Below are 12748 nucleotides of genomic sequence, written 5' to 3'. Positions count from 1 at the left end.
ACACACTGAATCATCTCAGTGTCCTCTGCCTTAAATTGTAATGATTTGCTACTGCCATGATTCCTGAGCACCTGGTGCTGGAAAAGGGTGCTATTAGTTGCGGGGGGGGGGGGGGGCGCATCTTAATATTAGATATACAAGTTTCCTATGTGCTTGTTGTTCATTCAGTTTAGTGTCTTCAGTAATGACAACTATTTTTCTAAATTACCATTAATTAATGCCCCTCCAGTCTTCAAGCTCAGACCTTCTTAAGCATTGTGTCCGTCTTGAGAAAGTTGAGAGACTTTTGGTAGCTGATTGGGCAGGGCCTTAGTTCCTATTAGCCTGATGAGGCTTCAGAAAATAGAGCTTTAGCAATGAACCCTTAAAATTAAGGAGCTGAAGTCTCAGAGGGGAAATTGAGGCAGCATAAAAAGCTAAAGTAGGCAGAGGGAGTAGGGATGAACGAGCGAAGAACGGGGGTCACAAGGCTGTTGGCGGAGAGGAGCCAGCAGCCGGGGATGTTCTAGTCTGTTCTGCCTCGCGGCAGCTGCCCCCCTTCTCCTTGATCACGTTGAGCCGCGCCCGGGCCTGGCCTCCGGTCTCCACCACCGCCCACCGCCTCCCGCCGCCTGCCGTCCGACCATGGATCCCAGCAAAGTGAGCGAGCTTCGGGCCTTCGTGAAGATGTGTAAACAGGACCCGAGCGTCCTGCACACCGAGGAAATGTGTTTCTTGAGGGAGTGGGTGGAGAGCATGGGGGGTAAAGTACCACCTGCTACTCATAAAACTAAGTCAGAGGAAAATACCAAGGAAGAAAAAAGAGATACTAAGACAGAGGAAAACATAAAGATGGATGAACTGTCAAGTGAGGAGAGTGATCTAGAAATTGACAGTGAGGGTGTAATTGAGCCAGACACTGATGCCCCTCAAGAGATGGGAGATGACAATGCAGAGATCACTGAGGAGATCAAGCCGATGAAAAGAAGGGGGCTGCCATTGAAGCACTGAACGACGGTGAGCTGCAGAAAGCCATTGACTTGTTCACTGATGCCATCAAGCTAAATCCTTGCTTGGCAATCCTATCTGCCAAGAGAGCCAGTGTGTTCGTCAAGTTACAGAAGCCAAATGCTGCCATCCGAGACTGTGACAGAGCCATTGAAATAAACCCTGATTCGGCTCAGCCATACAAATGGCGAGGGAAAGCACACAGACTCCTGGGTCACTGGGAAGAAGCCGCACATGATCTTGCCCTGGCCTGTAAGCTGGATTATGACGAGGATGCCAGTGCAATGTTGAAAGAGGTTCAACCCCAGGCTCAAAAAATTGCTGAACACCGGAGAAAATATGAGCAAAAGCGTGAAGAGCGAGAGATAAAAGAAAGGATAGAAAGGGTGAAGAAGGGTCGAGAAGAGCATGAGAGAGCCCAGAGGGAAGAAGAAGCCAGAAGACAGTCCGGAGCTCAAAATGGCTCTTTTCCAGGTGGTTTTCCTGGGGGAATGCCTGGTAATTTCCCTGGAGGAATGCCTGGAATGGGAGCGGGCATGCCTGGAATGGCAGGAATGGCAGGACTCAAAGAAATCCTCAGTGATCCAGAGGTTCTTGCAGCCATGCAGGATCCAGAAGTCATGGTGGCTTTCCAGGATGTGGCCCAGAACCCAGCAAATATGTCAAAATATCAGAGCAACCCAAAGGTTATGAATCTCATCAGTAAATTGTCTGCCAAGTTTGGAGGTCAGGCGGAATGTTAAACAGAGCCCTTGCTGAATGAAGAGCAGCTTAGCTCACTGGATGTTGCAATAATACAAACCAGTGTACCTCTGACCTCATCGGGAGAGTTGGGGTGCTTTGAAGATTATCCCTACCCTTCTGCATCAACTACGGCTGAAGCATTTTACAGTGGTTGCCATTAGGGTCTTCATTCAGATAATGTTTTCCTACTAGGAAGTACAAACCTGAAACACTTTTCAACCTTAAACATATTTATAAAAAAATTTAGGGGGTGTTAATTCCTACATTTTTCTTTACTAATCTTTTTGGGTTTTTCCTTTAAATTATTGGGAAAGGAAGCTGAATATGGTCGACTTACTGCTCTCATGAATGGAAATAAAGATTTCTTAGTGGGAAGCAAATAAAAGCCATTTAAATTGATTGAGTTGGACATATGGTTACAGAAGCATATTGATTTGTCTTTTTTTTTTCCAAAATGATCTATTTCAGTGAATCTCTTGGGACCACCAATATTTGGATCTGACCTGGGTAGGGCTAAAGGGTTGGACAGAGCAGCAGCAGGTCCTAGGTTTTGTTTGACCTTGTGTAAGCTGCATTTCAATCTTACACTGTGCTGCAGGGGCGATCTGTATTTGTATTATTTTTTAAGTGTTACAGTGGAGTTAGAATAACTAGTTCCGCCATTGTCACTGTTTCAAATAAATGTTCCATATCATTCCCAGTAGTGGAAGAAGGGTGCTTTCTGTGTTTCTGCCAACAATGAGCTTCCCGTTAGAAACCCCCGTCTGCTTGTCCCCTGAATCTTCTTGAGCTAAAGACGGTGTTTTTCACGAGCGTCGTCAGTTCTGTCATTCACAGCGTAACCGTGGAAGCATAGTTATTGCTAGCTTAATTTCATATATAGTACATATGGTAATTGTAAGGTCATACCTGTAACAGCTGTGGTATCGTACTTGGACATGGGGTTGCTTGTTTAAATATTAAAATTCTACACTTGTGAACTTCTATCATATCAAAAAACATGAGAAGAGGAGGGATTCCCTTTGGTTTTAGGTACGCTTATGAAATTGAGAAACAATTGCAAATTTAGAGTTCATGTTAAAGTATACATCTTTGTATTTTGAAGAGTTTAAATTGTTTACATATGATGAAAGATTCCTTTGTCTTATTTAGCTCTTCAGTACTGCGATGTATTTAATGCTTTTTTCTCTCCTTCCTTCTGCTGCAAGGATAAAGAAAAATGATATCCAGAGCGCATATTTAAATTAGTACATATCTGAAATCATATGTCTGCAGGTTTAACTGCTTCATGCAGCAGACACAGATGCATCTTGTTACATGTAAGAAAAAGCTGTATTTGAACAGAGCATGCATGCGTTTAAAGTCCTTGACAAACATTTATCACATAACCTTAAATTTGAAGTTTGCTTGGTGTTCTTTTTGTTCAAGTATGTTCTTTCATAAAATTTCCATGGTGTGCTGTGTTTTCCTGAAGATTGGTTTCTTTTGGACTCTGACTATACTCGACCTAATTATATTATAATATTGCATATATTACCATAAATGGTGAGATTGCTCTTCTGATAACTGTGTCCTTTGCTTTTAGACTTCTGAGTTCCACAGATTAAAAAAAAAGTCTTCATTTTTTCATAAAGACTCATTTCTACACTAGAAATATTGTTTTTTTTTTCCCACTAAAGATACTATAAGAAAAATACTATAAGAAGATAGAGGAGTTTTCTGCTTAAAGATATGTGGTTAATATTCCTAAGATGCTAAAATAAAATATGGTTTCAAACTGAAAAAAAAAGAAAAGAAAAAAGGTAAAGTAATTAGGAGGATATGAGAATGAAAATAAGCCCCTCACTCCTTTTGGCTAAGAATGAGGAAAATCCTAAAAACATGATTAAGAACCGTGCTTCTAGTCAAAGCATGTCTTCTCTGTCTCTCTCTGTCTGTCTCTGTCTGTCTCTCTCTGTCTCTCTCTCTCTCTCTCTCTCTCTCTCTCTCTCTCTCTCTCTCTCTCTCTCTCTCTCTCGGCCTGCAGCTCACTATGGAGATGAAGCTGCCATTGGGCTCACACAGATCTGCATGTACCACCACACCCGGCCTCATCTTGTACTGTTTCTAATTGACATATAGTAAAGATTTCTTTCACCTTTACGATTTATTTTTTATATTCTTCAGCCTGTAAACCTGTTTAATGCCCCTCAAGCCACCATCTAATCTCATTTACTAAAGAAAAGTCCTTTCAATAAAAAATTGTACACCCAAATATTGTTCTTTAACTTTTTAAACCCTTTGAAAATGTAACTTCAAAGCCACCAAGATAATATTTAAATAACATTTAGATGTGACTCACTCCTAAAAAGCCAGTGCCCACTCTAAGTAGGCCTTAACTAACATCTCTCTCCCCCTCTCTTATTGCTCATGCTTAGATCTGTGTTAAAAGCCTTTTCTTAATGAACTTCAATTTTGCTTAAATAAATGAATAATAGTACAACTTAGTGGTAGAGACAGAGGAAGGTGCAACAGTAGAAGTCCCAGCAGCAACAATTTGAGCCACTTTCTTTTCTTTATGAAAAATTTCTTTCAGCCAATATTATTTTGGTCGGGGTATTCCCCTCCCCCAACTCCTCCCAGATCCACTCCCCTCCCTATCCACATAAGTCTCAGTCTCTCTCTCTCTATCTCTCTCTCTCTCTCCCCTCAGAAACAAACAAAAACAAAAAAGCAAGAAACAAATCCCCCCTCTTCAAAAATCACAAAAACAAAGATCAAAACAAGCAGATGAAAGACCAATAAGAAAAAAAAAAAAGCCCAAACTAAACAAAACACGAGGTCCATTCACAAAAATACTCTTGACTTGGTTCTGTGTCAGCCAACTATGCCTAAGCATGGGGTCCTGCCCAGGAGTGTGGTTGATATACCCAGTGACATTCCCTGGGAGAAAACTGATTTTTCGTTTACTAGACAGTATCAGCTGCAGATAGTTTCTTGTTTAGAAGTGGGAGCCTGTGTCCACTTCCCCTTCTCAATGCTGGGCCCCTGTCTGGCTTGAACCTGTGCAAGTTCAGTGTGTCCTGCCACAGTCTCTGTGAGTTCACATGGGCATTAGTCCTGTTGTGTGGAAGCCACTATTTCTTTGGAGTCATTTACCACCTCTGGCACCTACAATCTTCCCACCTCCTCTTTTGCATAGCTCCCAGAGCCTTGAGGGGAGGGGTTTGAAGAAGACAACCCATTCAGGACTGAGCACTTCAAAGTCTTTTGAGTTACTTTCTTGACAACTACAGGTTTATGGCCAGCAGAGAGCAGCAGAGAGCCCTGAAGGATAAGCCTGTGTCTGCCAGCTAGTACACAGGGCCATATCTCCCTCTCAAGTACATACAATTGACCTGTTTCTGCAGGGAGGGAAATCATGCTTACTTTGACAGAAGTGTGCTTCCCTAAGCAATTCTCAAATTTAGGAATGAAAGTAGGGCAACAGAGATGTTTGAGTCACAAAGAGCTTCCCCAACGATCCCTGAGCAGTGACACCTGAGAAGCCAGAAACTGCCTGAGAAAGGCAGTGTACAAGGTGATTTTCACTTTCTGAATCCAGGTCTAAATTCATTCAAACAAAAGGATAACTAAATTCTGAAAGAATTCCTAGCTAGCTTCGAATGATTGTGGGATGGTAATTCCCACTTTTAAAAAACAAAACAAAACAGTGTTTTCGAAAGGTCCCCGTTTTTTTTTTTAAAAAAAAAAGCTACCCTGCTACATGCCATTTTGCTCTTCTACATCTAAAGAGCTAAATAAAAGCTCCATATTTGTGGGTCAGGAATCATTAAAGTGGTTGAATGCATGTTGAATGCATGGCCATAATTTTAGCTTCCAATGAGAAGTAGGTCTCAGCATGCTGATAAAATGGTCTCTTTGCTTCTATTAACTGATGAGCCAATCCTATTATTTTTTCCATTTGACACCAAAATGCAGCTGGAACTTACAGCCTTTCAAGAGAAGGCCAAAGCTTTTTTTATTTGTTTGCTATATCCTTTGGCTCTTACAGGATTCAATGAATAGCTCTTAATTATGCCACCACAGTTGAGTATGGAGGGTTAAGAGCCTGGGCTTTGGATTTAGACAAAACTAGGCTTAAATCCTGGCTTTACAACTTATTGGCTGCATGGGCTGGACCACTTACCAAACCACTCTAATTTGCCATTTTCCTATCTGTAAAGCAGCACACTGATTCCTGCTTCAAAAGGTTATTGTTGGGATTCAATGAGATGAGGCATCTGAAGCACTTATCCTGGAGCCTGGTCCTCGGAGAGTACTCGGTAAATCAGAGCTTTCATCACATGAACTTTGTCAACATTGTAGCTGCACAATTCCGAGTGCACCTTGAGGATGGTTAATGGTAATCCTAAAACCCTCAACACAAGCCTCCATAAAGAAACAAGGCTCAGAGATGAGGTAATTGTTCCAAGTCAGTCAGAAATGTATTGCAGATGTACCTTATGACTTCAACTCTTTCAAATTCAAGGCCCTAACCACAAGCAAACTAAGCCCCCACCTGTCATCTTTGTTCTGAAGCAGCAATCATCTCCTCCCTGCAGCCTTTGGCCTAGCTTGGTGTCCTGAAAAGAGGGCTTGATTGTCCTGTGTCCTCAGCTCACTGCTCTAATGGAGGCTAGTTCCCAAGAGGCTGAGCTGTTTGCCTCCAATCACAGTTAGGTGATCAAGGAGACCTGGAAGAAGACTGTGTATCTGCTATTCTTCAATCTCATACTACTGGAACTTAGAGGATCAAGGAGACCTGGAAGAAGACTGTGTATCTGCTATTCCTCAATCTCAAACTACTGGAACTTAGAGTAGAATGAGTCATTTATGCAAGATCCATTGATAAACATGGCGTTAAGGATGTATCCAAGTTTAGGAGAAGCCCAACTCACAATCTGATAGGGAAGACAGACCAAGGAACACTCAACTAGGATGGACGGTTATGATATGTTTGGTACTGATACTAGGTCAGGAGGTTATAGGGGAAGCCTGAAGAGCTTAGAGGAAGGCAACAAATCCAGCCTCAATGGCAGGGGTAGGAGTTCTAGAAGGATCTGCAAAGGTTACTTATTTTCTTTGTTGCTTAAGCATATTACCAATTGGTCACTGGCAAAAGACTATTTGTATTCATTTGTGTATTGAAGGAAATATCTGAACTAAGTTTCTGTGGTAGGCATGATAAAAAGCCAGAGATTGTTTAGCAAGTGAATGAATGGTCCTCAAGAGTTTATTCAGAATTACCAACTGCTTTAACTTAGGTAACAGATAACAATAAGACAAAATAATTGATTCACTGAATTTCTGTCTGGTTAAAACACCACTGACTATGTTTTTTTTTTAATTTTTGTGTCACAAGGTGTGTTGGTTTGGAGCAGCATACTGTTCCTGAATTTTTGCAGCTCCCCACAAGGTTATTTACTATGGGATTCGCTAATGGAATCTTGAAGACTGACCATTCTTCAGTTTCCCAAGGCGAAATCAAACTCAACACCATTGGTATTAATATAGTAGTAGCGATATTTCCTCAAGCCACCACAGTGTGGAGCACTTAAGACAGGATAAATTATTGTTCTGGAGCTTTGAGACACTCCTACCTGTGCTGCTGGAGAAATAACAAAGATGTATTCCTATTTATGGTGTGCTTCTTATTCATCGCAGAATGTTCCATCATAGCACCATTTGGGTACAGTTCCCTACACTCTTTCGTTGCTTAGGGCAGGAATTGATCTTTCTCTCTCTACAGGCTTTGTTTACTTTTTCTCATGTTCGTCTTTCACCTGGTGTTTCTTGAAACTTCTTTCTTGGCTTTCAACCCTGCATTTCCTCCTATGTCTTTGCACCAATAATAGAAACCCAAGCTTCCAAATCTTTAAGATCAGATTCTTATTCTCCAATGAACTATAACAATACTCCTTGGTAGGTCTTTGTGGGTAACTTGGAAAAAAACAACAACAATATTCAGCTCACATTGTGACTGTGATTCTGAATTTCCACTCTGGGTAGAGACTGACCCTCCTTGCTTGGTAGATTATTTACAAAGTGCTCAGAGGAAATTCTCCAAGTCTTCTAGAATTTAGGGTTTTGCTAATGGATTTAGTAGACCATAAGGATTTGCTTCACCTCCTTGGGAGAAGTCTACAAAGCTTATGCATATTTGAAGGTGTGTTTTCTTCCCATCACTCACCACCACAAAACACCCGAGTACATGGTTACAGTTTCAGATATTTCGATTCCTGATCAGTTGGTTTTCTTACTTTGGGGCCTGTAGTGAGACAGAATGGCCTAAGATGAGGAAAAGTGTCTTCATCTCATAGCAGGAGAGACAGGGAGAGGGGATTGATTCCCAATATCTCCTTTAAGAACATGCCGCTAATCATTCAATTTTCTTCTGTCAGTCAGCCTCCTACAGGTTATATCACCTCCCAATAACAGGACTACAGGCTGACAAACAATCCTTCAGCATGGAGCTCCTGGTGCTGGGTGGGACTGTAGCAGAAGGCTTTAAGAAACACCTTACCCAGGATGATGGCACTAATCTCAGCTTTCAGTTCTGGGCGAAGGGAGCCAGCTCGCTTTGACTTCTCCAACCTGTCTTGAATTTTGTCAGCAATTCAGTCTCCCCTGACTGAGGGAACCTCTATTTTGTTGTTGTCTTCATCTGTATGAGAGTGAAAAGAAGGTTGGCTTCTAGTTGGTCCTTATACTTGCAACTTAATCCCCCACCCCATTCACTGTCTCCAGTAGAATGAAAATAGTAACCTTACTTCCTTGATAAGATTATTGTGAACACTAATGAGATAGTCGGTGTAAAGTGGCACAGGGAGGTTGCTTGTCCTAATTTACTTGGGAATGAAGGGATTACTCAGATACAAGACGTTGAATGCTAAGACCAGGGAAGTCCTGGGCAATCCAAGGTAGTTGTTCACCTTTGATGAGTGTAAGATATTTTACTATTGTTTTTACTCTAATAGCCAACATTTCCAGGTAAGGAAACCCTACATATGCACATCTGATCTTCACATCTTTGCCTGGTCTAGGTAACATGTTCCACATATGTAAAAATCAGTAATTCAGGTCTTCAAATTATAACATAAAGTACATGTTTAAACCATTACTGTAACTTTTACACATAATTCCTCCTAATAATGACAGGTTCAATGGTAAGATAAACAGTGCCCCTAGGAGAGAACCAATATTTATTGAGCACCTATTCTGTGAGAGATTGCATGCTAGGCATCAAAGAAAGAATGGTATACTGGGGGAAATTAAATGATAAAAGTATAATTTGGGAAAATGTATTTTTGAATGCTGTTTAGTGAACTCAGGGTCTCATATACGCTAGGCAAGAATTCTATCATTCAGCTACATCTCCAATCCTTTGGAAAATATCTATAAAATTTAACATACATACAGAAAAGTACATAGTGCCAAGTTCCTGGCTCCATGAATTGCCAGAAAGGGAAGAGAGATGTCATCAGTGTCCAAACAGGATGAAGACATTATTGGTATCCCCTAGGAACCATTCATCCAAGTCCCCTTTAAACCACTCTCCACACCCAACCTGGCCAAAGGAAGCCTCAATCTTGGTATTTATGTGATGACTTCCCCTGTGTTCTCTTTTATTTACTTTGTGTTTTTTCCAGTTTGATTTGAGAGTTGACTTTTCTTAATTTTATTGTAGATGGTTAGGGATATGAATTTACCTCTAGCTATGGCTTAAACAGCTGTATCCAATAGATCCTATCGTATAGTATTTTATTATAATTATTTTTCAGAAAATCTGTAATTTCTGACTTTCTCCTCATTGAAAAAAATTGTTTTGTAGAAAGTTGTTGTTGTTGTTTAGGATTTACAGGTGAAAGGGCCTGTTTTCAGGGTTTTGTGTTTATTTTTAAATTCTGATTTCATTCTATTTAGAACCTTGGCATTTAAATTTTTAGGTACATTTTGTTTGTTTTTTAATTCTGTACATTTTCTTGGAACTCTAAAACACTATTCTTTTCAGAAAAGACAATATGCTGTCAAAATATCAAACCCTTTGTACCTCAAATACAGACTTTCTACTATAACTTCAATAATTCTAGATGTTACTGTGGTTAAGCCACTTATAGTGGACAAATTACCATTGTGGCTAAATCACTGGAAAAGTTTGAAATCCTGCTTTTTCTGTAATTAGTAAGCTGGAAGTAAATTAGCAGAACAAGAAAATAGAATGCTACATTGTTCCAGCTGTCATTCCATAATTTCATTTTCCAATTTCACACATATTCAAAGTACTCCAAATTGAACATGTTGCCACATGCCTTGACAACATGAAACAATCATTACCAGAAATCTAGATTTTTGTACCACATAGTACTGTGTCCAAATATCACTGTCATGTCTGTGGCTGTGTTGGAATGCAACCATTCTTTAAAATTATCATTAAGGGCTTAGATCATGTGGCTTGTCTCATATGTAAGTGCAAGGAAAGGGTCTGCTTCTCATTCCCTGCTTTTACTGTGAGTTCCCTGGTTAGATTATTCACCCTGTCATGAGGATGGCAAGTTCAGGACTGCAATCTGAAGACTCTAGGTTTGCATGGGCTAGAAAGTTCCAGGCAAGCAATGAGCTCTATTGATGAGAATGAAGACAACATGCTCATCACTTGTGCCTCTTTCCTTCCTGCCTGCTTTCCTTCCTTCCTTCCTTTCTTTTTCTTTTTCTTTTCTTTCTTCCTCCCTCCCTTTCTTTTTGTCTTTCTTCCCCCTTTCTTTATTTCTCTCTTTCTGTCATGGACATTGCTTTGACATCTCTGTAATAAGATTGCTTCAAAATGTCAAAACATAGTTAATACAACAGATGGGGCTGGAGAGATAGCTCAGTGGTTAAGAGCACAGACTGTCATTCCAGAGGACCCAGGCTCAATTCCCAGCACCCATGTGGCACTCACAACCATCTGTAATCTTAGCATCCTATTCCGGTCTCATTGAGCACTGCACACATGTGCTGTGCAAACATACGTGTAGGTGAAGTCCCCATTCACATGATATAAATAATTAGAAGTTTTTAAAATACAACAGAAAAATCTACCTTCTTACCTATATTGAGATTCTGAGCCCATTAATGTTAAGTATATTCCCAATGTTATGCAATGGGTCTCTAAAACATTTTCATCTTACAAAACCGAAACTCCAGGCCTATTGAACACTTCTTCATTTTCTCCATCTTCCTAGAGGTTACATCATGGAACCACCAATAGGCAGTCCTCTAGGGTCAGTGTTTTTACAAAAGCACTAATAACCACAATATGAACTGCTTCACCTCCTTCCCACTAATCTCAAGAACATAAGAGTAACTCTGAAATAGATACATTCTTAGTTTGTGTTAGCTAAAGCTCAGAGCTATGCTGTCCATGTTTGCAACTACTGTTACTCACAAGGGCCCAAAATCAACTGCAGAATTCTGTCACTGGCAAAAATGAAAAGGTAAACATTTTAAAATGGCAAAGCTGTACCGAGAGAATGCTAAGACTTCAGAGAACCTGCAGCATATGGAACAGCATGCGACAGGATGTGAATGGTCCCCTCTAGAGTGGTTATAGCCATGGTATAGCCATATACACAACAACCCTAAAACACACACACACACACACACACACACACACACACACACACACACACACACATCCCTCCTGTAAAACCAAGAATAAAAGGAGTAGTAAAGAGACATACTATTTTGGTAATTTGCCTTTGTCAATTAATGGCATCTTTTAGATATCTTTTCATATCTGTATAAAAATCTACCTGATTAGATTTACATGCTCCATAGTTTTCAACTGTATAAATGTTTATGATTTACTTTGCCCACTTGTTTTTGGTAGAAATTCTGGTCACTTCTGAATTTTTTGCTATTACTAACACTGCTATGATAATCAATTATAACTATTTTAATTATGAATATGGATTTTTACCATGAGTTTAATATGCACATGTACATTATATGTGTATATTACTTAATATTAATTTTCATGAATAAATATAGACCTATAGCATCACCTTAATGACTATTCATTATTTATTGCATAGAAAGAACTAATTTGTTTAACCAATACCCAACTGTTGAGCATTTGGGTGTGCTTCATTTCTTTCTGTATAATAAATAATGGAGTTGAACACCTGTCTACTTAAATCTTCGTGCATTGGTCAAATTTATTGTTTTCTTATTATTAAGAATAGACACTTCTTCCAAGGGCCTTGCTGCTCCTGGGGCCATACTGATCTGGGTGGCCTGTGCCACTACCAGGACCATGGTGATATCCGGGCCTGTGCTGCTGCCAAAGGCCATGTCTGAGTCTGTGGTCCTGCTGCAGCTGGGGACTGTGGTATGTCCATATCCTGTGTTGCCACAGGGGTTCATAGGAACCATGTATGTTGAAATCCAAGGGCCTTGCTGAGCCAGTCCCTCCCCTCACTGGCCCTGGTATAGCTGCCACCACCACTCAGGAGAAATGGCCCCACCCCTCACCATGGGCATGGGAGATCTGGCCACGATGGCATGGATCTAAGAGAGCTGACTCTGTCCCTCACCTGATGAAGGCAGTCCCAGTGACCTGGACCAACCAGTTCAGCTTCCACCCAGACCCACATCCAGGGCCTTGAATTGGCCGACCCTAACATCTATCTACCCCATCTATGACCTGCTGGAGTGTGTGAAGGGACTGGTCCTATGGAACTATAACCCCAGGATCCCCATGACTCAGGGCAATAGCAAGATCTCAGAGAAGCATTTTGGTGAGGATCTATTGATGATGATTTGCTAGAAGCCTTGAACCAGACCAATGACTCATTGCAATGAATATTTTTCAAGTAGGGTTGGTGTGACACGCTGAAGCTCCTGATGCCACTGGAATGACTGAAGAGGGGTTGGAAAGATGGAGGAGTGGAGTGCTTTTTTGTTTTGTTTTTCATTGATTTGGGGGTGCTTCTTTTGTGGGGAGATGTTGCAAAAG

The 12748-nt window shown here is 40.7% G+C and overlaps 1 protein-coding gene across 1 annotated transcript; it reads left to right on the top strand.

The window, feature by feature from the left end:
- The first annotated feature begins 624 nt into the window (after positions 1-624).
- LOC118574602 (hsc70-interacting protein-like) lies at positions 625-1730 on the top strand. The gene is given in 2 exon segments (XM_036175556.1): positions 625-943; positions 946-1730. Coding segments are annotated over 2 exon segments (1104 nt in total).
- Positions 1731-12748: the final 11018 nt, after the last annotated feature.

This window comes from Onychomys torridus, chromosome X (assembly GCF_903995425.1).
Source record: "Onychomys torridus chromosome X, mOncTor1.1, whole genome shotgun sequence".
In the NCBI taxonomy this organism is placed as follows: Eukaryota; Metazoa; Chordata; class Mammalia; order Rodentia; family Cricetidae; genus Onychomys; species Onychomys torridus.
Note: the sequence above shows the minus strand (reverse complement) of the source record. Positions and strands in the feature narration are given on the sequence as shown.